The sequence below is a fragment of the Xenopus laevis genome, chromosome 1L, assembly GCF_017654675.1.
Source record: "Xenopus laevis strain J_2021 chromosome 1L, Xenopus_laevis_v10.1, whole genome shotgun sequence".
Taxonomy (NCBI): Eukaryota; Metazoa; Chordata; class Amphibia; order Anura; family Pipidae; genus Xenopus; species Xenopus laevis.
Window position 1 is genome coordinate 186,573,992 of NC_054371.1, and position 27,703 is coordinate 186,601,694.

Below are 27,703 nucleotides of genomic sequence, written 5' to 3' on the forward strand. Positions count from 1 at the left end.
TAATAAAAGTCCTTTTCAAATTAAACATGCAATCCAGTTTTTATTGTTTATTTAAACATTCATAGCTGTTGTAAACTCATTTAAAAATCTCAGCTGTCAATCGAGTATTGTCTTTATCTCTAGCAATCTCAATACATCTGTATAATGTGATTCAGGCTCTGTTCTAGCTCTGGTAAAGTTCCTCTGTTTTCAATATCATTAACATGGTGCTGAATATCTTCTAGTATTGCTTTTATCATTGTATTTTAATGTGCAGAATCTGTTTCTTGTTAATCAGCTTATTTTTATAATTTTTAGGCATTAGTGTTCTGTTTGCCAATGTCTTTTTTTATGCCTTGCAGCTTGTATAACCTTTGCATTAGCGGTCAGGTTTGTTGCTATAAAACAAAAAGTGATTTTACTGTATGTCAATATGCTCAAATGGCGTTCTCTATTCTGGGTAAGGAAACTTTCAGCTCCAATTTTTGTGTACATTACCCAGGTTTTTGGTAGTTGGCTCAAGAAAACATTTGATCAAGCAGCGATCACCCACAGACACCTCCCAGAGGGCTTCCATGTAATTTTACCCACTGTTTCAAGAGTAATGCCATTTCCATGACTGATACAGACTAATAGCAGACACATTTGTGTGCTCCAAGCTCACGTTTTCATTGTGCCTAACTATTTTGAGCATATTATCCACTTTAACCAAGATTTGCTATCATTATCAAGGTTAGTTGAGTAGTTTTAAAACTATTAATAAATGCTAGTAGAAAATAAATATGTCTGTTTGTTTATTTATATAGCACGGCCTATTCTACAATTACAATTTATACTTAGTTTAAAAAAGGTTTAGAAACAGAAACTTTTCAGCCATGACAAATAGCAAATAATAGAACAGCAGAAAACGTGGTTGATATCAGGCTGTGGTCCACATTCTGCCCCAGTATCCTTTTATATTTTGTTTATGTTGAAAAATTCAAGGTTTCATTTAAACTATTATTTTATGCCAGCTCCGAGCAGAGGCACCTCAAGAAGTCAATTGAACAAATTCAGAAATAAAAAATTCTGGTGTGAAAAGTTGTGTGAAAGTATTGACATGGCATCATTGTTATTTTTATTTTTAAAGCGACACCTCTTTAACCCTAAAAAGGACTATTCTGTACTTTAACACTCCAATCACTCTTTGGATTAGTTTTAAGCAAATACAAGATACTATGTTTAATAAGAGGCACAAAGTTTGCCACGGTGCAGTAATCCATAGCAACCAATTAGATGTTACTGCCTAGAGATAGGCAGAAGAGACATGTCTAGGGTGCAATGACGGGGGCGGGGTTCAAGGCACATACCTCTTCTGCTTGCCCTTCCCTATTTTCAGCCCATCTGGTGTTGGCCTGCAACTGGTTACTAGTTCGGGGTTCACGCTGAATTCCACATGATGCCCTCTGGTGGGTTCTATTTTTATGCCCTAAACCTTTAATGTAACTACATTTTTGCATGCTGGTGAGTTTATACTTTCCCTTCTGTATGCAGAACCATAGCTATAAATACAGATGCACTCGGATTTGTTTTTGGAGCTCCCTTAATTTATATCTCATCAGACCCTGCTTACTGTCCTATGATAGTATGAACAGCAAATCAGCATAGTATTAAAGGACTGAAAAGTAAAATGAAACGGACCATTAATCTCAATGACAGTCTGCCCTTGCATTTATAATTCTGAAATTCAAACCCACAGCGGCTGTACTTTTCCTAGGATCTAAAGGTGAACTGCCACAATCTGAGTCAAACTCAGTTCATATTTACTGTAGATACTTATGGTTTAATGTTGATTACTAAATTACACTGTGTACACTGTACATAATTCATTCTACCATTTAAAATTTTATTTTGTAACCAATAAATGTTTTTTTATTTGTAATAGTGTGTAAGCAGCCATCTCAGGTCATTTTGCCTAATCCTGTGCTTTCAGAAAGAGTCAGCACTTCCCAATGGAATTAGTTTCAGACAAGCTATTGATTCTACTGCTCATGTAACCAAAAGAGTTGTGACTTGGGTTAGGTGGACATGTAATTTTACTATTGAGTGCCACTCTCATATCTACCACTATGTGGGGCATGGAAGTATTTTTAACAACGCAGGTATGAGGGAGTTGTTATCTGGTTACCTTCCCATTGTTCTGCTGATGGGCTGCAGTAAAGAGTGACTGAAGTTTATCAGTCACATCACTGAGGGCACCTGGGAAACTGACATGTCTATCCCCATGTTGCATTCTGCTGGAGCAGCACTATTAACTGATGCTTTTTGTACAAAAAACATGTTTTCCCATAAAATAATCCCTTTGAAGACTCATTTACATAACAAACTGCAGTGTGCAAAGCACAATATTGCTCACTATTTACAGAATTTTTAACCCAAAATGCAGCGCTTTCTCTTATAAATTTCAGTGTCACTGAATCCATCAGGGGAAGTTGTGCTTGGGGCAACTGTGTTCCATGTGTTAAAATAAGATTCATTGCACTTGTGTTTTGACATGAATTGGACACAGCTGCAAAAAAAAAAAAATGGTGTCATTTCCAGCATCTGCATCATTTCTAGCACTGGCATAAAAATATATCTGTGCCAGAGTCTTTAGGCGCATTTTTATTGCATGTTTTAAAACAGCACAGTGGGAACCCTAATGCCACCTCTATGTCTTTTTAGTGGGGAAGTTTAATTAGCAGCAACACTGGGAAAATTAGGGCAAAGAGAACAGAAGATAATTAAAATCCACTCATGCATTCCTCAAGCCAGTAGATGAATACTTACCAGCCACTGCTACAAAAGGCAACAGGTATTACTTTTATACTCCATACAAGGAACTAATAAAAGTTCCTGTCGGCTTCCAAAGCCTGTTGTTACTAGATTACCCATTACATAAATGGTGTACATAATTACACTTATGTTTTGATAAAGAATTTGTCAGAAGGAATTTCTTACTTTCATGAACTCCACTGGTGCAGTGTGAAGTTTAGGACATTAAATTTTAAAGTGTGCTTACTATATAGGAACTTATTGTTGCCCTAAACAAAAGCGAATAATTGTATTTATCAACAGCACTAGATCTAGCTGCCAATATTGGCGATTTCTCTGGAATATCACCATCCAGCATGGAAACAATGTGTTCAAATGCTGAATAGTGTGAGACTGCTTGCCTGCAAGTATGCACACTTGAAAAAGGGCCCTTGCTGCCCGAAACATGTCGTGTGTAATGCACAATAAAGACTGAATAGCAGGTCTCTGCTCCTTGCGGTTTCTTGATTTACCAATTTAATGCATTGAAGTTAATCCTGTGGTTGCCGGTGATGGAGCACCAGTGTGAATCAAGAATATCCAAACTAATGCTGGGTGAATGTGTGTTATCTCTAAAGGCGGTACCTGCAAGTATATATATGATTTGCACTTCTAAGACAGAAAAAGATTATAGTGACATGTGCAGGAGCACCGTTATTTGTAACTGAGCACTACAGAAGAGGTGCATGCTGTGCCAGAATAGTCTTGTATACATTATGATTACACATTTAGGTTTCTGTAATACAACTAAGAGTTTTGACAAGGTGGAATCTTTTACCAAGATGTCAGTACATGTTTGAGCGTTGTGTTGACCTCATTTGTACCTGCTTGGAAACATCTATACAGATGACAAACAAAAACAGTGCTTGATGTCTAAAAGACAGAAAAAAGCAGAGATCCTGCAGAAAAATAGAGAGCAATAGAGAGTAGTATAGAGGATTAGGAAATGTATTCCCCTATAATTTTAGCATAAATAATTAGAGTTCTGAATATGCCATGTGTGTTTACCTTTTTGGGAGCCAAGATTCTTTGTCTGAACTTTTCTACAGTGTCCTGGCCTGAAACCTCCCAGGCATTAACAAAAGCTTCAACTTTACTCTGCTCAAGATGGATGTTCTCCAACTGCTGGCGTAACACTGTTGTTTTCATATTATGATATACAGCCTAAAACAAAAAGACCACAAAACAAGTTCATGCTTTATTCTGATCATCTCTGAAATGTGTCTTCTTCTGTACTTGTGTAATCTCCTAAATTTTTTTTTTTACAGGGGTTATCTACCCAAATAGTTTTTGCATAGTGAAAGAAAACTTTCCAACATACATGAATTAAACATTTGCAATGGTTTTAAAGTTATTTGTAAATGGAACTGCAATTTAATTTAACAGAAGCTATTCTGTTTTCTGCATTCATTGCTGGTTCTGATTCTAGAAACAATGTAGCAGAAGTCAGTTCTCTTTCATGTATTTTAATCAGTTGGCTCCTTATTTCAAGAACCAGCACTGCAGACAAAAGAAACAGACTACTTTCAAAAGCGATTTTTTTTATAAATAGGTTTAAAACTTATTAAGTGGCATTCCAGAGTTATTCATTAATGACTTAGGGGAGGGTATTATAAGTAATGTATCAGTGTTTGTAGATGACACAAAACTATCCAGCCCAATTAATTCCATCCAGTATGTGGCATCCTTGCAACAGGATCTTGACAAACGATCAATCTGGGCAGCTAAGTGGCAAATGAGATTCAATATTGATAAATGTAAAGTCCTGCACCTGGGATCTAAAACGATCCAAGCCACTTATACCCTTAATGAGACTGCACTAGGCAAATCCATTATGGAAAAGGACCTTGGAGTCCTTGTAGATGATAAACTTGGCTGTAGCAAGCAATGCCAGTCAGCAGCTTCAAGGGCAAATAAGGTCTTGAGCTGTATTAAAAGGGGCATAGAGTCACGGGAGGAGGGGGTCATTCTTCCACTGTATAGAGCACTTGTAAGGCCCCATCTAGAATATGCCGTACAGTTTTGGTCTCCATCACTCAAACAGGACATTATTGTATTAGAGAGGGTACAGAGAAGGGCAACTAAGCTGGTAAAAGGAATGGAAAATCTTAGCTATGAGGAAAGACTGGCCAAATTGGGGATGTTCACGCTGGAGAAGAGGCGCTTAAGGGGTGATATGATAACGATGTATAAATATAGAAGAGCATCATATAACAATCTCTCTAATGCTTTATTTACCAGTAGGTCTTTCCAGCTGACACAAGGTCAGCCATTCCCATTAGAAAAGAGGTTCCGCCTAAATATTCAGAAGGGGGTTTTTTACAGTGAGGGCTGTGAAGATGTGGAATTCTCTCCCTGAATCAGTTGTACTGGCTGATACATTAGATAGCTTTCAGAAGAGGTTGGATGGCTTTTTAGCAAGTGAGGGAGTACAGGGTTATGGAAGATAGCTCATAGTACAAGTTGATCCAGGGACTAGTCCGATTGCCATTTTGGAGTCAGGAAGGAATTTTTTACCCCTCTGAAGCAAATTGGAGAGGCTTCCGGTGGGTTTTTTTGCCTTCCTCTGGATCAACTGGCAGTTAGGCACATTAAAAAAAAAACTAAAAAGGTTGAACTTAATGGACGTGTGTCTTTTTTCAACCTTACTTAATATGTTACTATGTATCTCTGCACCCACCACCCATCTACTGTAAAAACAGCTCTGACATATTTCGTCAATACTGCATTCCGAAAAGGAGCGCAACTTTTTGTGATTCATTTTAAGAGAAATGTGCCTATTATTTCCTAATTTCCTGTTGCATAATAAATGGGCCCTAAAGACTCTAAATTGAGGGGAAAAAAGAAATAAAATACTTTCTATGTGAATATACTGTATTATTCAAGCCATCTCTTCTAACATTTCCTACCATTCTAGGCCATCAGAAAAGTTCTGAAACTCAAAAAAGGTTGTCAGAAAAATGAAGTGGGCATAAGCACCCAACAAAACATGCAAAATAACAGAGAAAATATGTTTTGTGATACAGATAATGCAATCAGGAACAGCAGACAATCATTTATTAATAAGCATAAATAATGCATGAAGCAGTTTTTAGATTACAGCTAGCAATTAATATTTGATGGCATTTGAAATATTTACAAAACAGAAAGTAACTGCCAGGTTGAAATCTCTGGGAAGCGCATTTTAAACATAATTTTTTTTTTTAAACATACGTATTCCACTTCCCCCCAGGAGCTTTAAATACCTGTTCCAAAATAAAGGCGATAGTCTCTAAGACTAAGTTGAGATCCTGTTTATCCAATGCAAATGCTGCCTGAAGCTTTTCTTCTTCCTCGTCACTAAAACTGCGTTCAGCCTGTAAACAAATAAAAGTAGGTACCAGTGATTATTAGCTACCACTTCTATTTATATGCACACTATTGAAAAACAATATATATTAAAGGACAATTATAGGCCAAAAAGAATTAGGCTAGAAAATAATGCAACTTGTGCAAAGAGATTTATTGTACTGCAGCCTTTGTTGTCCCCGTGATCTCAATATCTAAAACTGGTTGCCCTACTTCCTGGCATTGGCTGCAGTGAATGTATTAAAAGTTTTCTGGGTAATAATTAAAACAGACACGCTGGAGTCTTTTAAAGGACAATTTGTCCATACTTAGTGAAGTCTCCAGCACGGAAGAGGATGGAGGCCTGAGTTGGTACAGAAGTCGCCTGCCTAGGGTATAGCATATATAGTCTCATTTTTGGGGGGTTATAGTTCTGATAGGTGTAAAAAAAAAAAAACCTCATCATGACAGAAACACTCAGCAACATACTACAATATGAAAAGATTCCCTTCTATCAAGATTATTCATCTTGGCAATTGGGACACCTGACACCTATCTGTAAGGGGAGACAAAGTTTAGGTAAAGTAATGATAATGGGGGATTTTAATTACTGTATATACTCGAGTATAAGCCGATCTGAGTATAAGCTGAGGTACCTAATTTTACCTATGAAAACTGGGAAAACTTATTGACTCTAGTATAAGCCTAGACACAACTACAACCCTGTCTCCCAGCAGCGCACATTACGCCAAAGAGACGGACTTCTTTGCAAAGCTGATGGTGACAGAGAATTGCCAAACGGATTACTGTGTGCATTGTCCCTCTACCATGTGCAGAGGGTGCTGTGTGATATTGCCATCACTGTTAATCTTTCGTATAACCAACAGAGGGTGCTGTGTGATATTGCAGTCACTGTTATTCTTTCATATAACCAACAGATGGCGCACTGTTATTCTTTCATATAACCAACAGATGGCGCTGTGTGATATTGCAGTCACTGTTATTCTTTCATATAACCAACAGATGGCGGACTGTTATTCTTTCATATAACCAACAGATGGCGCTGTGTGATATTTCAGTTACTGTTATTCTTTCATATAACCAACAGAGGGCACACTGTTATTCTTTGCTTTAACCAACAGAGGGCGCTGTGTGATATTGCAGTCACTGTTATTCTTTCATATAACCAACAGAGGGCGCACTGTTATTCTGTCATATAACCAACAGAGGGCGCTGTGTGACATTGCAGTCTCTCCCCAAGTGAACTGTTGGTATAGGAATGATTAAAAGTGACTGCAATCTCAGCTACTGCTCGCTGACCCAAGTATAAGCCAAGGTAGACTTTTTCAGGACATTTTAGATGCTGAAAAACTCGACTTATACTCGAGTATATACGGTACCCAGATATTGACTGGAGCAACGGTACTGCTAGATCAGTTAATGGGAACACGTTTCAAACTTATTGCACGACAATGTTAGCACAGGTTGTTGAGGAGCCTATCAGAAAAAATGCTATTCTTGATTTAGTGATCTCAAATGACCCAGAACTTATAGCAAATGTGCAAGTCATTGAACCCCTGGGTAATAGTGACCATAATGTTATATTATTTAATGTCTGGTGCAAAAAACAAATATACACTGGGGCAACAAAAAACATAAATTTTCACATTCAAAATTTTGTCCTAATGAATGGCATTATGAGCAACAATCAGCATGGCTTTATGAAGGATAGGTCATGTCAGACGAATTTGATTGCATTTTATGATGTGGTAAGTAAGATTCTGGACAGTGGGGGGGCAGTAGATGTGATCTATTTGGATTTTGCCAAAGCGTTTGATACTGTGCCCCACAAACGACTGCTTTCTAAACTAAGGTCTGTTGGGCTTAATGAAGTCGTTTGCACATGGATAGGAAACTGGCTACAGGATCAGGTACAGAGGGTGGTTGTTAATGGGACATTCTCTACTTGGAGTAAGGTTCTTAGTGGGGTCCCCCAGGGCTCAGTATTGGGTCCACTTTTATTTAACTTGTTCATTAATGACTCAGGGGATGGTGTTGTAAGTAATGTATCAGTGTTTGCAGATGACACAAAATTATCCAGCCCAATTAATTCCATCCAGGATGTGGCATCCTTGTAACATGATCTTGACAAACTGACAATCTGGGCAGCTAAGTGGCAAATGAGATTCAATGTTGATAAATGTAAAGTCATGCACCTGGGATGTAAAAATATACAAGCCACTTATACCCTTAATGGGACTGCACTAGGCAAATCCATTATGGAAAAGGACCTTGGAGTCCTTGTAGATGATAAACTTGGCTGTAGCAAGCAATGCCAGTCAGGGGCATCAAGGGCAAATAAGGTCTTGAGCTGTATTAAAAGGGGCATAGAGTCACGGGAGGAGGGGGTCATTCTTCCACTGTATAGAGCACTTGTAAGGCCCCATCTAGAATATGCTGTACAGTTTTGGTCTCCATCACTCAAACAGGACATTATTGTATTAGAGAGGGTACAGAGAAGGGCAACTAAGATGGTAAAAGGTATTGAAAATCTTAGCTATAAAGGAAAGACTGGCCAAATTGGGGATGTTCACGCTGGAGAAGAGGCGCTTAAGGGGTGATATGATGACTATGTATAAATATATAAGGGGATCATATAGTAATCTCTCTAATGCTTTATTTACCAGTAGGTCTTTCCAGCTGACACAAGGTCACCCATTCCGATTAGAAGAAAAGAGGTTCCGCCTAAATATTCAGAAGGGTTTTTTTTACAGTGAGGGCTGTGGAGATGTGGAATTCTCTCCCTGAATCAGTTGTACAGGCTGATACATTAGATAGTTTTAAGAAGGGGTTGGATAGCTTTTTAGCAAGTGAGGGAATACAGGGTTATGAGAAATAGCTCATAGTCCAAGTTTATCCATGGACTAGTCCGATTGCCATTTTGGAGACAGGAAGTAATTTTTCCCCCTCTAAGGCAAATTGGAGAGGCTTCAGATGGGTTATTTGCCTTCCTCTGGATCAACTGGCAGATAGGTAGTTAATAAAATAAATTAAAAAAGGTTGAACTCGATGGACATGTGTCTTTTTTCAACCTTACTTACTATGTTACTATGATGTTTAGTTTTGAATGACAGAGGGCAGTCACCTATAGTTGGGCAGCTTTGCTGTATGTGAAACCGCCTTTGTAAAACACAAGGATAACAGATGTCATAAGAAATTCCATGATCACATAAAGGCTACAGATTACAGTAAATTCTAATATTTGCACACTATGTTTTATTATATAGAAGTGTTAATGCCTCATGAAATAGAAGTGATAAGATATAAGAGACACTAAGCACCATTTATACAATATATAGTTCACAGAATATTCATATTCTGTGTATTATACATGTTTGCACTCAACCCATCTCTGTCCAATGAACACCCCTTGCAGTGGACTGGGTCTATGTGGATCCAGTGAAGTCATAAGAGTGAAATCCAAGTCTCTACATATTATACGATTGAGAGAGACTACCCTGTGTTGAGTGATATTTAATGGTATTAGTAAGAAAAAGGTTCAATGCAAACAAAGGTCGATTAAACTCCCAAATCTAAATGAGAAGACAGACTGGATATTTGTTAATGAAAAACTGACCAATATCACATTCGATGAACATCCCCAATTAAAACCATGGGTAAATTACAGGCTGGGCGGCCATCAGGGGGGCCCGTGCCTGAAGGGGGGGGCCTAGCTGTGCTGCACTTTTCGAAATAGCCAGGCCCCCTTGACAGCGCTGAAGCCGTGCCGTCCCACAGCGCCTCGCCTCTCCTGAAGTCCCGAACAGCCGAAGTCCCGAAGTGGTGAAAAGACCCAAAATCACGAAAACAACCGAAATTTAAGTCCTGAAGCGGCGGAAAGACCCGAAGTCACGAAAACAACCGAAATTAAAGTCCTGGAGTGGCGGAAAGACCCGAAGTCACGAAAACAACCAAAATTAAAGTCCTGAAGTGGCGGAAAGACCCGAAGTCACGAAAACAACTGAAATTAAAGTCCTGAAGTGGCGGAAAGACCCGAAATTGCGAAAACAACCAAAATTAAAGTCCTGAAGCGGCGGAAAGACCCGAAATTGCGAAAACAACTAAAATTAAAGTCCTGAAGCTGTGAAAAGACCCGAAGTCACGAAACACCAGTGTGTGGTTTTTTTTTGTATCCTCTGGCCACAATGTTTTTTTAAATATATATTCTCTGGGCCGAAATTTTTTTTTTAACTTGTAAGGGGGGCTTCTGGCACCAAAGTTTTTTAGAAAATTTTTTATGGGGGGCCCTGGCGCCACAGTTTTTTCTAAACTTATAGTGGGCCCTGACCATCAACAGCTTTTTATAACTTGTGTGTTTGAAGGGGGTTTACTTTTTTAGAGCGGATGTCTGTGTGGTCTTTTAACTGTGGTGTGGAGTTGGCGGGATCTGGGATGGGCTCCCTAAAATTTTGTTGTACAGGGCCCTGTGATTTCTAATGGCGGCCCTGATTACAGGTGTAAAGGTATGCCTCCATAAATTATAGCTATAGTCTATAAGCAGAGAAACACCACCTTTTTATTACCTATTATTGCATTTTTCTTCTTTACCTTGTTTTTTACTTCTAACTGCTAACCTTGATCTTGTATTCTAAAAATTCACATACTTTAGTATTATGTAGTGTGATGCAATAAAGGAACTTCAAGTGTATCCGTAGCATGGGAATTGAGGAAACAAATGAAACTCCTGTATGGAAATTTACAATACAATCAGAATGTAGCTGTCATTAGTCACTGGTGCTTGCTGTGGTTGACTGACCAGAGGTAACTGCTGATCAACTGCTATAGGTTACAGCACTTTGGGCCATATTTATCATGCTGTGTAAAAAGTGGAGTGAAGCATTACTGAACATGTTGCCCAGAGCAACCAATCAGCCATAAGAGCATGGACACACATGTGGATTTTCAAAGCGGTCCGTGCTGCAGCTTTTAAAAAAGCGGACCATCAAGTAAATACGCTAACATCATGTGCCATTGGCTAAGCTTGAAAGCGCTAAGCGTATTTCCACGGCGGTCGGCTAAATTAAAAATCGTGGTGTGGAGCGCGCCGGAATCGTGCAAAAAATCCGCATGTGTGTCCATGACCTTAGATTTCAGCAGTTGTTAAACAAAAGCAAAGATCTGATTGGTTGCTATGAGCAACATCACCAGTAAAGTTTTACTCCACTTTTTACACAGCATGATAAACAAACCCAATAGTCTTAAGAACCAACATTGAGGGACAGTATGCAGCAGTCAACATCTGCATCAGGTACCAGAAAAAATATTCACCCTGGGGATATGAGCATATTTTGGGAGTTGTTTTGACCACAGATATGTTTTGGTATAACCATTACTGCCCAATTCTGGTCCCATTCAAACCAGACAGCATCAACTTAAATGGAAACTAAAACCCAAAATGAATACTTAAAGGGATACTGTCATTGGAAAATTATTTTTTCAAAACGCATCAGTTAATAGTGCTGCTCCATCAGAATTCTGCACTGAAATCCATTTCTCAAAATAGGAAACAGATTTTTTTATATTCAATTTTAAAATCGGACATGGGGCTAGACATTTTGTCAATTTCCCAGCTGCCCCGGTCATGTGACTTGTGCCTGCACTTTAGGAGAGAAATGCTTTCTGACAGGCTGCTGTTTTTCATTCTCAATGTAACTGAATGTGTCTCTGTGTCTCAGTGAGACATGGGTTTTTACTACTGAGTGCTTTTCTTAGATCTACCAGGCAGCTGTTATCTTGTGTTAGGGAGCTTCTATCTGGTTACCTTCCCATTGTTCTTTTGTTTGGCTGCTGGGGGGGGCAAAAGGGAGGGGGTGATATCACTTTAACTTGCAGTACAGCAGTAAAGAGTGATTGAAGTTTATCAGAGCACAAGTCACATCTTGGGGCAGCTGGGAAATTGACAAAATGTCTAGCCCCATGTCAGATTTCAAAATTGAATATAAAAAAATCTGTTTGCTCTTTTGAGAAATGGATTTCAGTGCAGAATTCTACTGGAGCAGCACTATTAACTGATTCATTTTGAAAAACATTTTTTTTCCCATGACAGTATTCCTTTAAGCAACTCTTCCCTTGAACCTCCATTTTGTGATGGTCTGTGTGCTACCTCAGGTGATCAGGTGATAGGAAATCCTAAAGCTCTATCTGTAACAGGAAGAAGCTTAAGACAGAATTCTGACTGTGAATTGGTTCATGTGACCTAACATGTATGGTTTATTTGGTTTGTTTTTGTGCACTGTGAATTGTAGGATCCCAGGGGACGGCCTTATTTTTTAAAATGGCAATTTTCTATTTAGGATCACCCAATAGTGCATACTACTAAAAAAGTATATTATTATGAAAATGGTTTATTTACATGAAGCAGGGTTTTACATATGAGCTGTTTTATGCAATATATTTTTATAGAAACCTACATTGTTCGGGGGTATAGTTTTCCTTTAATACTTTTCCTGCAACATTTTTATTCCATGTTGGAACCCAAAACGAGCCACCCTGCTAATGCTTTGTGAGCAATGTTATAGCTCCATATGGAAATGGCAAATCAGAAAAACACATGCACAAAAATTCAAACTTACCTTCAGATGAAGTTTTTGGACGATACGAGAAAGCAGTCTGGGAAATTTCCCCACATCCATGGAATTGATTATCGACACAGCATGTTTAATGCTAAGAAGAAAATATGAATGGTTAAGCAAGCAAACTCAGTATACTACAGACCACACAACCATTCCACTTTCTAAGAAAAATTAAACAGTAGCCTGTGCTATTTTAGTAAATTATATTAAATGCCCTTACCACAAAAACACTACCAACTTTTGTACAGCTGCAGTAAAAACCCTTTTGATTAATACTAACTCCACTAACTCATATATGGAGTCTTTCATGCTATGCCGTCGTGTTAATCGATGATGTAAGGAAAAGATAGATACACAATAAGAATATTCTTAGATACTTTCATAGTAAAGCTGGATTGTATAAGAGGTAGTGATGCACGAATCCACTATTTGGGATTCGGCGAAATCCCGAATCCTTCATGAAAGATTCGGCCAAATACCGAACCCAATCTGAATCCCAATTTGCATATGCAAATTTGTGACAGAAAAGTAAAAAATGGAAAAAACATTTTTTACTTCCTTGTTTTGTGAGAAAAAGTTACGCGATTTCCCTTCTCACCCCTAATTTGCACATGCAGATTAGGATTCAGTTCGGCCCGGCACAAAGATTCAGCCGAATCCTGCTATAAAAAGGTTGAATCTCGAACCCGAATCTTGGATTCCGTGCATCCCTAATAAGTGGTCCCTATAATATATGTCTAAATTCTTGCTGTGTGTATGGTGAACTATTCACAACCCTATTCAAGCATACATAAACCCGGAATTTCAGGATTATAGTAGGAAGCCTGTATGAACTAGCAGTTAGGCAGGTTATAGATGTACAGTAGACTTAAAAGGTTGAACTTGATGGACGTGTGTCTTTTTTCAACCTAACTTACTATGCATGTTCCTCTGTATTCTAAATGCAGGTATTAAACAAAAATAGCAGAGTACAGTGTGTCCAGTGTGATTAGCACTTACATGTATCACAGTAAGTTGTATTAAACATAATACTCTATAAATACATAATACAGTCACATATAACAAAAAACAACTATATATTCAGAAAACGACAAACAATTAGTCTTAAGAGTGGTTATTCACTTTCTAGTCTATGTATTTGCATTGCAAACATTTTACAAAACGCATGTGCTTTGTGGCTTCTTACCTGGCCGTCTCCTTCACGATTGCAGTCGCCATAGCTGCCAACCTACTGCCAAATCAGATAACGCAACCACAAAGTGCTCTCCGGCTGCGGAAATATCTAGAGGGTAGTGGTTACCTGTATAGTATATAAAGCACATTGATTAATACAGAACAATCCGTAATGCAAACTGTTTCATATGGACACATTTTCAAAACTAGACCACTAGAATGGAGTGATAAACACAATGGCATCCCACCGCCTCTCCCCAGCAGTGCTGTGCATATCCCACTGCGTCCCTCCAGCAGCCCTGTGCATCTTACTGAATTCAACCAGTAGCCCTACACATATACCACTGTGTTCCTCCAGCAGCCCTGCAATTAACCCACTGTGTTCTCCAAGCAGCCCTGCACTTAATCCCTCCAGCATCCTTGCACTTATCCTATAGTGTTCCTCCAGTATCCCTGCACATATCCCACCATAAACCCAAGCAGCCCTACACATCTCCCACTTGTTCCTTCTGCATCCCTGTAAATATCCCACCATAATCCCCAAGTATTCCTGCACATCTCCCACTGCGTTCCTCCTGCATCCCTGTAAATATCCCACCATAATCCCCAAGTATTCCTGCACATATGCCACTGTGTTCCTCCAGCAGTCCTGCACACTTTGTTCCTCCACCATGAAACTGCTGTAACTACTCTGTACTTTGCACAACAGCAGCACTGCCCAAAGGGAATACATCAGATTACTCATACAGTCCCCTGCAAACACCACATCCATAATTCCTCATTACATATTACCTGGAATCCTTGCTGGTGCGGTGCTGTACCTCTCAGGTATTTAAACCGGTACACTTCTACATTGGCATTGAGGAAGTCGTGATGTCACGGCCATGTGATCAAGACGGGGGCGGGAGAACCTGACGTAGAAGTAGCTAGATCCTATCCCAGCTAAGGCTCCGCCCATCTGATAGCTGCACGTGACAGTACAGGAAGAGATGCTGCTGATGCCTGTACAGGGTCCTGTGTAGTAGTGCTGTGTATAGTGCAGCCGAGTGTAGTGGGATATTTATATGGTTTACCCATAAGTCTGTGTAAAAATGTCACGCGGAATGCTGCTGCTGAAAATAAAGCAGACTGAATGACAAACCAACGTTAGAACTGTCAGATCATGTGATCATAGTGATGGTACATCTCTGCTTTCTGTGCAGTTTCTCTGCCTTAATTGACCCGCTGTCTGAGTTTCCCCCTTTGAAATGATTGTAAAATACTGCTATTGGGAGGTGTAAAATAAAATACCTTTTGTAAATATGCCTCCATTTATTTTACAACACTTTTTGCCTTTTTTTTTGCCAAAAACATTTCAGAATTGGGAGGGCTCTGCTAACTTTGTAGTGTGGGGTCCCTCCCAGTTACTGATGCAGCCCCTGAGCCTGTAGCAAATACATAGACTCTACACTCTATGGGGCAAATTCACTAAAGGACGAAGCGCTTAATTCGCTAGCGTAGTGCATTTTCGGACACTGGCGTAAATTCACTAGTGTTACTTCGCACTCTTACGCCTGGTGAATTTCCGCAACGGACGTAACTACGCAAATTCACTGACGCGCGCATTTTTCTGAAAGCTACCTTTTACGCCAGACTTCCTTCGCCACCTCAGACCAGGCGAAGTGCAATAGAGTAGATAGGGATTGTTCCAAAAAAAGTCCCAAAAAACGCTGGCGTTTTTTCTTTTTTTATGGGTGATAGGCTGAAAGAGATCGAAAAAATTTTTGGGGCTACCCTCCTTCCCCCCAACATTTCCTAACTCATGGCAACTTAACTATACAGTGGGCACATGTGTAGGGCAAAATAAAAATTTTATTTGCTGTTTTGAAGGTTTCCCAGGCTTGTGTAGTGCTGCTTCATATACCTCCATTGTAACTTCAATTTGGCGCTGTATGCAAATTAAGCATCACTAGCGTAACTTCGCTTTGCTTGGCGAATTAACGCTAGTGCAACTTCGCAACCTTACGCTTCCCCTGAGTGCAACTTCGGATTTTAGTGAATTTGCGTAGCGCTGGCGAAAATACGCCTGGCGAAGTGCCCCTATATGTTTTATTATGTACACATCATAAATAGGGTTATGTAATAGTAAGCACATTATAGGTCTTGTCACTTGTCTAAAAGGAAACTTCTTATTTGCTTCTATAGGTTACTGCACATGGGCAAACGTTGTGCCTTTAATTATAATGTATGAGTTAAAAGGGTGGTTCACCTTTCAGTTAACTTTTAGTATGTTATAGAATGGCTAATTCTAAGCAACTTTTCAACTAACTGGTCTTTTTTTTATATAGTTTTTTAATTATTTGCCTTTTTCTTCTGACTCTTTCCAGCTTTCAAATGGGGGTCACTGACCCCATCTAAATATACAAATACTCTGTAAGGCTACACATTTATTGTCATTGCTATATCTTATTGCTCATCTTTCTTTTAAGGCCCACTCCTATTAACCAATTCCAAATTATCTCAGCATATCACTCTCTACGGCAGTGCCGGTTTTAGGCCGATTGGACCAATTGGGCCCAATCGGGCCCCGCGCCTGTGGGGGCCCCGCAGTTCCGCACCATGGCAACTAGGCAAGAGGAACTAGGAAATGCTTTTACTTCCAATGTGCGCTTGACAGATCAGCTGTACAGATGTCCTAAAATGCTTTCCGTACAGCTGGCTCCGTTCTGGTTACTTCACATGCTGTGTGAAGCCCCCTCCTACCTGTGAATGTGATCTTCCTGTCTCCAGACTTGGCTGCGTCAGGCAAGAGTGAGTGATAAAGAATATCAGAGGAACGGAAGAGCTGCAGCGATCGAATTACTAACTCGCTGACAGTGATTTAAACTTCCCGCCCACACATTGAGTCCTTCTCTGAAGGGACTGGGAAAGAATTTTCATCACTCTACGCTCTGGAAAAACTTGTTGGCTAGTTACTTTCCTAAAATCCCTCTTCCCCAACCCAAACTGTCAGTGCAGGAAGAACTGATGCTGGTAAGAAATTCAGCTTAGATATGTGATATTTATTTATTTTAATACACATTCTGAGGTAATTGTACAAAAAATAACTGTGTTCAGGGGGTACTATCTATGAAGTTGTCACTGTTCAACATTGCTATGAGTTTTGGGGTATTTGTCCATGAAATTGCCACTTTACCACCTTGCTCTCCGTTTTGGGGGTATTTGGACATGTATTGGCTCTGTACCACCCTGCTTTTAGTTCTGGGGGCATTTGTCCATGAAAGTGCTGCTTTGCCCCCTTGCTATGAATTCCGGGGGTATTTGTACATGAAATTGCCTCTGTGCCACTTGATACATGTCACTGTGTTCATCCTGCTTTTAGTTCTGGGGTATTATACATGGAATTGCAACTAGGTTCTTTCTGCTAAATGTTTTTGGGAGTTATAAATAAAAATTGCATCAGTGGCTTTTTTCTCAGAATGATTTTTCTAAGATTAGATTTGTGCTATGAAAGACTTAAAATAGTTGCTTAGATATCTATATATTCAATGTTTCTCAAGTGGGCATGGTCTAAATTCTACAGGAACAGTCCCCTAAGTTTGCTCATAGCCTGTACAAAAAGATCCTATAAAACTATGGCAGCATAGGTATTCCCTGTACTAAGCACAATTCAGCAGGAACAGTCCCCTAAGTTTGCTCATAGTCTGTACAGAGAGATCCCATAAAACGATGGCAGCATATGTATTCCCCTGTACTAAGCACAATTCAGCAGGAACAGTCCCCTAAGTTTGCTCATAGTCTGTACCGAGAGATCCCATAAATCTATGGCAGCATAGGTATTCCCTGTACTAAGCACAATTCAGCAGGAACAGTCCCTAAATTTGCTCATAGTCTGTACAGAGAGATACCATAAAACTATGGCAGCATAGGTATTCCCCTGTACTATTCTTCCTACAACAGGAAGGTTTGAGGGTAGTTCTTTAAATAATGCACTCAATGGTTACATACACAGTGAAAATCAATATCTGTGCTGTTTTTTTTTTTAACTCCATAAAAATGAGTAATTTTTTTTAGAATCCATGGTTCTGCACAGATGCTAAAAGATGTACAAAATATTTTTTTGTGCACATAACCTAAAACAATTAGAAGGAACACAGTCCCCAACTGGCAGCACTTATGGGATAGAGGGAAAGGCAGTGACTATTTGCCACCCACCCTGGAACCCTTTGCCATACAACAAAACTCTGTCTAGGGGGCCCCGCCAAAATAATTTAATTGGGACCCGCAGTTGGTAAGACCGGCCCTGCTCTACGGCATACTAAAAGTTAACTCAAAGGTGTACAACCCTTTTAACCTTCTTACTGATTACAATAGTGTGCCTCTGAGCATTTACCCATAACTCTTTTATATATGATCTTCGCTTCGCTTTTCCTCTCATCTACAAGACTTCTCTCGGGCTTCTGCTTTTCTCTGGAACTCTCTGCCTCGAGCTGTCAGACTTTCTCCTTCTTTACAAACTTTCAAATGCTCCTTAAAGGGATCCTGTCATCGGAAAACATGTTTTTTTCAAAACGCATCAGTTAATAGTGCTACTCCAGCAGAATTCTGCACTGAAATCCATTTCTCAAAAGAGCAAACAGATTTTTTTATATTCAATTTTGAAATCTGACAAGGGGCTAGACATTTTGTCAATTTCCCAGCTGCCCCATGTCATGTGACTTGTGCCTGCACTTTAGGAGAGAAATGCTTTCTGGCAGGCTGCTGTTTTTCCTTCTCAATGTAACTGAATGTGTCTCAGTGGGACATGGGTTTTTACTATTGAGTGTTGTTCTTAGATCTACCAGGCAGCTGTTATCTTTTGTTAGGGAGCTGCTATCTGGTTACCTTCCCATTGTTCTTTTGTTTGGCTGCTGGGGGGTAAAAGGGAGGGGGGTGATATCACTCCAACTTGCAGTACAGCAGTAAAGAGTGATTGAAGTTTATCAGAGCACAAGTCACATGACTTGGGGCAGCTTGGAAATTGACAAAATGTCTAGCCCCATGTCAGATTGAATATAAAAAATCTGTTTGCTCTTTTGATAAATGGATTTCAGTACAGAATTCTGCTGGAGCAGCACTATTAACTGATTCATTTTGAAAAAATTTTTTTTTCCCATGACAGAATCCCTATAAAGACTAGGGTTGCCATCCGGCCGGTATTTTACCGGCCTAGCCGGTAAAACACCTGCCAGGGCCGGGGACGGTATTACAAATTTACTGGCAATGTAGCTGCCGGTAATTTATAATACCATTTACAAAATCCCTGGCCCGCTGATGAAAACTTACATTTTCGTTGGCTTCGGGTGATGGCCCGCCCCTTTTGTGACTCTACCACCCCTTTTTTGAGGCACCTCATTGGCTCCGCCCCTTTTTGTGTCACGCCCCTTTATTTTCTGCCCCAACCACTGGCCGGTAATTTTTTTTTTTAAAAGATGGCACCCTATTAAAGACCCATCTATTTACAAAAGCTTATTCAATGTACCTTAATTAATCAATCATTGCTGTATCAAAAATCACAAATTTGGCTCAATTGTACCCTAACCTTTAGTTTGTAAACTCTAATTTATAGGGCCCTCTAATCCTTTTGTACTCTGTAACCCTTGTTTGTTATCCACCATTTATTCTGTTTGTTATAACTAAGGTAAAAGCACTGCATATCTTGTCGGTGCTAAATAAATAAATTATGATGATGATCTCCTTAGGAACCCACTATACAGTATATCCCTCTTACAATATTACTTTTTTGCATGCTGGTCCCTGGTGTATCTGTAATATGCAGAGGACACACTCTGACAACACACATTCAGGCCACTCTGCACTGATTTAGATAACTGGCCTGCAAACCAAATGCTCAGATGTCTGTATTAAGGTGTGGGCAGTGGTGTAACAAGAAGTTACTGGGCCCCACAGCAAATTCATTTTTATTTGGTCCCCTGGGGCCCCCTACAGCTGCAGGGTCTGCTTCCTCTGTAATTACACCGCTAGGTATGGGCCATAGAAACTCCCAGCTAGCTGATAAAAGCATACACATACCTATGGGCAGGGTTTAAATAACCTCTGTGTAATGCCTAATAAACTCAAATGCAGACTGCTACAGCCTTTATAGACCTCAACACCAGGAGAGCCTTAAAACAGTTTTGACACAAGTATTTTTATTGCTGTAAGAAAGCAGCAAAATATATTTAACTGTCACAGGCCATCATCAAATCCTCACATACATTAACTACATTCATGTATATATGTATATATATATATATATATATATATATATATATATATGTGTGTGTGTGCTAACATGAATTCCTACAACACATATTCATATTCATTAAACAACAATTGCAGCATAGAAATGCAATACATATGTGCAAAATATGTAAACATCCTCAAAAATTGTCATTGATGCACATGAATGTATGCTTTTACTTGGCACAACAATTGGCCAAAGGGTTTTTGCTTTAGTCCATCTTCCAAGCAAATTTACAAGTGTCAAACGCCTCATTAGATCAGTTAGAACAAAGGGTGCACTTGGTGCTTCATTCCTAAAGGAAATGTTTTTAAACTGTATTACCAAAAGTGTCCAGACACAAGCATGACCAGCATAATATTACATATCTAAGGCTGTTCATATGAAGTTGGTGCTTGCCTTTGCTACTATAACAACCTCTACTCTTCTCAGAAGGCTTTCCAGTTGATGTGGAACATTACTGCTGGGATTTGCTTCCATTCAGCTACAAGAGCATTAGTAAGGATGGACATTGATGTTGGGCAGTCAGAAGTGTTCCAGTTCATTCCACAGGGGTTTAGTAGGGTGTGGACCACTACACAGATCGGATATATTTTTCCATATTGGCATTATCATGCCAGGTTAAGAAATAAAATGTTGTCATCCCCTTTTTTTAAATTTGTGAACGGTTACAAGCAGATGGTGCAGGACATACTTTACTATAGTAATTTTGACTTGGTTAAGTACTGGGTATGTGGAATCCTGCACCATATGGAACAGGGGACAGCTGCCACTAGTGTCTTGCCCAGCACAGAACAGAGTTTAGCTGCCCCGGATCTCTACTAAGCCAATATTGCTAATGAAAAGTATATTCCTTGTACTTTTTACATGATAAAAAAGCTAATTTCAGCTAATGTTTTAGGCGTTTGGCGCAATGCAGCTCCTCATAAAGCCAATCTGAATGAGGATGTTCCAGTACACATTATACAGAACACTTCTATTAGTTGGGAATAGAAAAGGGCAATTTGCTTATCACAATACCACCCTCTGCCTGTATTCTGTCATACACCCACTTTCGGTTGCATCGGCACTCAGGTCCACATTTGGTGGAGCTACATTTGGGGCATGGATAGAAGCATCCTTGGCAACTCTCTTCCAAGCAGTCACACAGATCCCAGTTATTGCAGAGCAATTTGCCTTGCTTGTCATACTTCTTTATAGATACCCTGAAAAACAAACACAAGAAGACTTGATACTCTAACAGAAATGATTGGGGAAATCATCTAATTTTTTTGATCTCATTGGTTTCTCATTGGTTAGATCTTCATCCTTTAGCTGGAGGTGCAGTTCAGCCAAAGCTGGGCAGTAGCAAATTCAAAATATATGATCTTAGTGGGAAGAAATAAAAGCCTGATTTCATTATGAATTCTATCCACTTCATCAGAGAACCCCATCCATTTATGGTTGATACCTAATGTGAGACAGGGACATCAAGACTCAGGAGTGGTTGTTTAAAGGATCAGTTACCAGAAATTAAAGTTGTGTTTTAAAGGAATGGAAATATAATGTAGTGATGCTCTGCACTGGTACATCTGGTATGTTCACATCAGAAACTCTACTATAGTTCATATAAACGAGCTGCTGTGTAGCCATTCAAAGCTGAAAAAACAGAAAAAGCACAGGATGTACATCAGATAATAGATATGCTCTGTAGTATACAATGGGATTCTTCAAAATGTATCTGCTGTGTATCCTGTGCTTGAATGGCTGCCCCATGGCTACACAGAAGCTTGCTTATATCAACTATAGTAGAGTTTCTATAGCAAACACACTAGTTTTACCATTGCAGGGCAACATTACATTATATTGTCATTCCTTTAAAACACTTTCATTTCTTTTGTGTTACTTTTCCTTTAAGCATAAGCTACTGCCAATTATATAGTGCTTAATAATACTAATAGAAAATCATATATGTTCTGAAGGTGCAGGGCAGATTTCTTTGAGAAATGCAAAATGTTGCTATGTTTTGGTAGCTGAGGATGAGTAGAGTATAACAGTGCTTTATTAGCAGGTTCATGCAGCCATTACACTTTAACTGTAACTTCAACTCTATCACTTTAAGCAGTATAGAAAGTACTATGTATACACAGTATAACTCATGTGCATAGTGACACCTACAGGCCATTTATATAAACACCACATATCCCCCTATAGTAGGAAAGCATTTAGGCAAATGTAATAAATAGCAACAATTAAACAGTATGCATCTTAAAGCAATATTATGCATTCTTCACATCACATAGTCCTTGGCCCATGCAGGTAGTTTTCTGATTCTCTCAGTACGCCTAATAGGTTCACTTTCTTCAGGTCTATTGCAGTTGGCATCAGGAGTAGGAAAATGTCCTTCATCAAATGAAGCTTCTCCAAAGTAATGTCTAACAGGAGCAAGACAACTTGCATTCCATATGCGTTCATCAGATAGTTCAAATGGGTATGATCCTCGCTCGTGTTTCACTTCAAGTGGTGTAGTGAATTTAGATAGTCCTTGTTTCAGTAGTCCTGATTTCTTAATTCTGACTAAATATCCAGGCTGAAAGTGCACTTCTCTTGCACCACGTTTTCTGCATTTGGCTTGTTGACGTTTGACAATGTCAGCAGTAGACGATTTTTGTAGGCACAGTATTTTGAGAAAATTTGATGTATGCAACATGTAACTTAGTGCACATCTGTCTGCCATGTAATAATTCAGCTGGAGATGATTGCGTTGTTGCATGGCACATTACTCTGTAGTTATGTAGGAACTCTGTTGTAAATACTTTCCCAAGATTTCCCAGTAAGATTTGCTGTATGTAGTGCTTCTTTCAGACTTCTGTTGAATCGCTCGATTTCTCCATTTGCTTGTGGGTAATACACTGAAGTTTTCCTAAGCACAATATTCCTCTCTCTCAGAAAAAATTCAAACTCAGATGAGACAAACTGTGGTCCGTTGTCTGATATTAACTCCTTTTGATTACCTTCTCTACTGAAGACTGTAAATAGAAATGTTATTACTGTAGCTGATGTTATATGAAATGCAATTTCAGGCAATTTACTGTAATAGTCTAACGAGGTTATAGCAAATCTACAGTCTATAGGAGCATCTGTAGAAGGACCCATATCAATAGCAAGTTTTTCCCATGCTGAATCAGGAAATGGTACATATGAGGCAAACTTGCTTAAAATCAGCAGCTGTAACTGTAGATGATAGTAAATCAGTCAGTGCTACAACTTATATGTCCTCATCCAGTGTATCAGAAGCTGCAGGTAAAGGTAACAAACAATCCGCAGTAACATTTTTCAAACCTGGTTTGTATTGCATTTTGTAGTTGAAATTCAGTAGCCTTGCTGACCATCTAGCTATATGCATTCCAGCTCTTCCTAGTCCCTTTGTTGTAAGCAGTAGTAGTTAAAAGGCTTTGATCAGTGCATAAGGTATTCTCTATCCCATAGGTAGGTTCTCCATTTTTCTGTTGCCCGAACACATGCTAGAGCTTCTTTTTCAACAGTTGAATACTTATGCTCTGTCTCTGTAAGTGTTCTGGATGCAAATGCAACAGTTTTCTCTTCACGATCAGCATGGATCTGTGTGAGAACTGTACCAACCCCATAGTCTGAAGCATCTGTATTAACCATAGTGGGTACTGCAGGATCAAATAAAGCTAGCGCTACACTGTTCACAATTAAATGTTTCACTATTTAAAAGCTATGTTGAGCAGTCTCTGACCAAACCAGTCTTGATGTTCCACGTAGTAGTGCTCTAAGTGGCTCCACAACTGAAGTACAGTTGGGAATAAACTTAGAATACCATGAAGTAAGACCTAAGAAAGCTCGTAAGGTCTGGAAATCAGATGGAGTAGGTGCTTGTGTAACAGTATTGACAGGGTCAGGGTCAGGCATTAATCCCTCTTGTGAAATTATATGACCCAGAAATGACAGCTGAGTTTGTCTAAAGTGGCATTTGTAAAGTTTCAGTTTCAGTCCTGCAGAATCAATGCATATCAGGACATTTTTTAGGTACTTGTCATGAAGATCCATAGTTGGAGCATAAACAATTATATCACCTAAGTAACATTGTACAACAGGTATGTCATGGAGTATAAAATATCTTTGAAAACAACTTGGTGCTGAAGCCAGTCCATAAGGTACACGCTTGAACTGAAACAAATCAACATGAGTGATAAATGCAGTGAGGTCTCTGCTTTCCTCACTCTGAAGATCCAGGGTAGAAAATAATTTTGCTCCTCGGAGTTCTGAAAATATTTCCTCATGTGTGGCAAGGGATGATTATCCATAACAACTGCTTTATTAGGTTCACAGAGATCAACACATAATCGAATACCTCCAGTTTTCTTCATTGTTACAACAATTGGGGAAACCCATTCAGAGGATTCAGATTTTACATCTTGCTCTGCCAGTTTCTTTATTTCCTGTGAGACAGACTCTCTTATAGAGTGGCTCAATCACCTCAATTTCTGGCGTACTGGTTTTATATCTGGTCTCAACTTAACTTTGTGTACAAAGTTCTTTGCACAACCCAGTGAAGTGTTGCTTTGTGGTGAGATTTTAGACACAGGCTGTGTGGCAGGCACTGGTGCTGTAGTAATGAGACCATCAACTAATTGTAAGTTTAATGCAGCAAAGAGATCCTTTCCAAGTATAGCAGTACCCTTATTTACAATGTTAAAGTATTTGATTCAAATTGTACAGTCACTGGCAAGCAACCAAGCACAGGGATTGGATCCTTTAAATAAGTGACCAGTCTCAAAGCAGGTGCAACAAGGGATCTTTTGCAAAGCATTTAAAAAAAATATCATTTGGTAGTATAGAAACAGCTGAACCTGTATCAAGCATCAGGTTAATGGAATGTCCCTTGTCAGCAGAAGCAGTACTGACACAGTGCATATAAACTTGTCTGGAATAAATGTACCAGCTTTCTCCACACTTAATATTTGTAGTAGTGACTCCATGAACATCTTTCGCAGAACTACTGGAGATCTTAGCAAAATGTCCTACTTTTTTGCATTTGCGGCACTGTACAGCTTTTGTAGGACATGTAACATAATTTGCAATGTGTTGTGTTGAACCACAGCGAAAGCAGTATTTTTTATTTGTATTTGCTGCACGGTTTTGCAGTGAATCCCTTTCCTTAGCACTGTATTTTTGCCTGTGACTGTGCAATTTGGCTAGCAACTGTAATAGCCTTTGCAAGGGTTAAATCTTGCTCTAGGAGCAGTCTCTCTCTAATGTGTGGTGAATTCGTTTTTCCCACTTTTTGGTCTCTTAGCATTTCATCTGTTAGCAGCAGAAATCTCCTCTTCGTCAGCAGCAATAAAGTAATTTTCAAACATACGGATCCAAGCAGTAAAAGGTATGGTAGGCTCACCAGGGTTTGGGAGAAAAGGTGCCGGCTGCTTCAGAGGTAGAAGAGACATCTTGTCATGAATTTGTTATGTTTTGGTAGCCGAGGACGAGTAGAGTATAACCGTGGTTCATGCAGCCATTACACTTCAACTCTATCACTTTAAGCAGTATAGAAAGTACTATGTATACACAGTACAACTCATGTGCACAGTGACACCTACAGGCCATTTGTATAAACACCACAGTTGCATTTCGTTGATGAAATCTACCTGCCTGCACCTGCGTGAAAACAATGCTTCCGGGTACAGGCAGAGCAAGAGCGGGGTAGCAGATTCACCGCTGGCCAAGATCCTTAGTCGTCGAAATGCTTGGTACCTGGGATTTTCCAATTAAGCGATCTGTCTTTTGGATAATAATACTTTGTCTGATAAACAATCATTTAAACATTAAATAAAGCCAGTAGGGTTGGTTTGTCACTAATATGGATTCATACAGCTTAGCTAGGGTACAAGGTACTGTTTTATTATTATTACAGTAAATGGTTTATAAAAATGTTAATTATTTGCTTAAAATTGAGATGGCCTTCCTTTAATTATGAGCTTTCTGGCTAAGTAAGCCCATACCTGTACCCAATAATTATAATTCTGCCTATAATAAAACTGGCAAAAGACTCAGCTGCTTTGGCTGGCTGACAAGCATTTTACAATCATATCTTACTTGTTTGTGGAGTAGTATCCATTTAGCTGAGACATGCACGCTTTCTTCTTCCGCATTCGATTCTCTGGATTGAAATCTGCCACCTGGGGCCCGGGGTTTTGAAAGGCTAAACTTTTCAGCTGCCGCTCCACTTGCTGCTTAAGCAATGTCAACAATTAGAAGGTACATTATGTCCAGGAAAGGAAAAAGGAATGGTTTATCTACAGTGCCAATAGGGTTGACTGCTTTAGACAATTCTTATCCTCTTTTCTGAAAAATCAGTTGATATACAGAAAGCTGAATTTATGAGAATATCATGTGCATCTTCATTCCCATGTAACACACACAGACACTGTAATGGGCATTTATCTACCAGTGTCTGTACTGATCATGCCAAGCTGCCAAAGTAATTAAGGCTCAGTGCATATTGTGCCAACAGAGACAATTAGGGAAATGGTACACACAACATTATGGCATTTCTATCTGGATCTCACAGGTTATTATCCTTGTCTGTATATCTGGTTGCATCCCATACTATATTACAAGGATGCATTATTATACATCCTCCCTGAGCATTTTTACAGTAAAGGAAGATTACAAAAGCAAGGTGGCCTTTTTGTCTCAGACATTTTGACATACAATACATGTGGGCAAAAAGTGGCAGCAAGTATAACCTGAAAGAATAAATCTTTTACCCATTATACATCTCCTTTTGTATATTCAATGAAGTAGCCATATTGTTGTACTATGTCTGGAAACTAAAACAGCAAATACGGGAGCTTAAATGTTGAGATATTTGCCTTGAGAGGAAAGAACTGTAAGTGCAGGTTGCGTACCAGCTGTTTCTGTGCTTTGGGACTCTCCTCTTTGGTTTTCCATTTGATTCCATCTTGTGTATCACTTTGTTTCACTGCCATTGATTTTGCAGATTTCTCACTCATTACTAGAGAACTATATAACCTGAAAAATACAAAATGTACATTCGACTTATTTTTATGTTAAGCCTCTGGTAGACTTTGTGCTCACTTTGTTCTGATGCCTTTCAGGTCATATTCTTATTATATACTGTGACCCAGACAGCAGGCAGGATATTGATGTTGCACTGCATGACTTCCTGCTGACACCTCTGGCTATAGTGTTGCAGTTTAGTACAATACATACCAAAACGTTAATATTTCTGAATAAAAATTGTGTTCTCAGTGTTGACCTGTATGTTACATAGTTACATAGTTAAGTTGGGATGAAAAAAAAACCCAAAATCCATCCCCTCGAAATTAGATCCTAGTGCACATACACCAACCCATCCATAAATAAACTATATATAAAAATAGCTATATTAATTGTAGATTTTAGTATCACTATAGCCTCAGGCCCGGATTTGTGGCTAGGCCACATAGGTCCGGGCCCAGGCCGGCGAAATTTT

At 39.3% G+C, this 27,703-nt stretch overlaps 2 protein-coding genes across 3 annotated transcripts in view; both read right to left on the reverse strand.

Annotated features, from left to right (window-relative positions):
• The window catches only part of commd10.L (COMM domain containing 10 L homeolog), a 170,251-nt gene extending 155,363 nt beyond the window's left edge, over positions 1-14,888 (reverse strand). The window contains exons 1-5 of one of the 2 annotated variants that reach the window (XM_018251028.2): positions 14,736-14,883; positions 13,957-14,070; positions 12,771-12,861; positions 6,057-6,167; positions 3,820-3,975 (exon numbers count right to left, since the gene is read on the reverse strand). In XM_018251028.2, the coding sequence (XP_018106517.1) occupies positions 3,820-3,975; positions 6,057-6,167; positions 12,771-12,861; positions 13,957-13,988 (390 nt within the window). In that variant the 5' untranslated portion in view covers positions 13,989-14,070; positions 14,736-14,883. Of the gene's footprint in view, positions 1-3,819; positions 3,976-6,056; positions 6,168-12,770; positions 12,862-13,956; positions 14,071-14,735 lie in introns of both variants that reach the window. The other variant, XM_018251033.2, reaches the window with a different exon arrangement.
• A 5,367-nt stretch (positions 14,889-20,255) lies between these two features.
• Positions 20,256-27,236, reverse strand: arl14epl.L (ADP ribosylation factor like GTPase 14 effector protein like L homeolog). Its single transcript, XM_018226798.2, has 3 exons — positions 27,117-27,236; positions 26,302-26,435; positions 20,256-21,410 (listed from the first exon to the last, which is right to left on the reverse strand). Exons 1-3 carry the CDS (start codon positions 27,219-27,221, stop codon positions 21,185-21,187), a joined length of 465 nt encoding a protein of 154 aa, XP_018082287.1. The 5' UTR covers positions 27,222-27,236; the 3' UTR covers positions 20,256-21,184.
• Between the last annotated feature and the right edge of the window lie 467 nt (positions 27,237-27,703).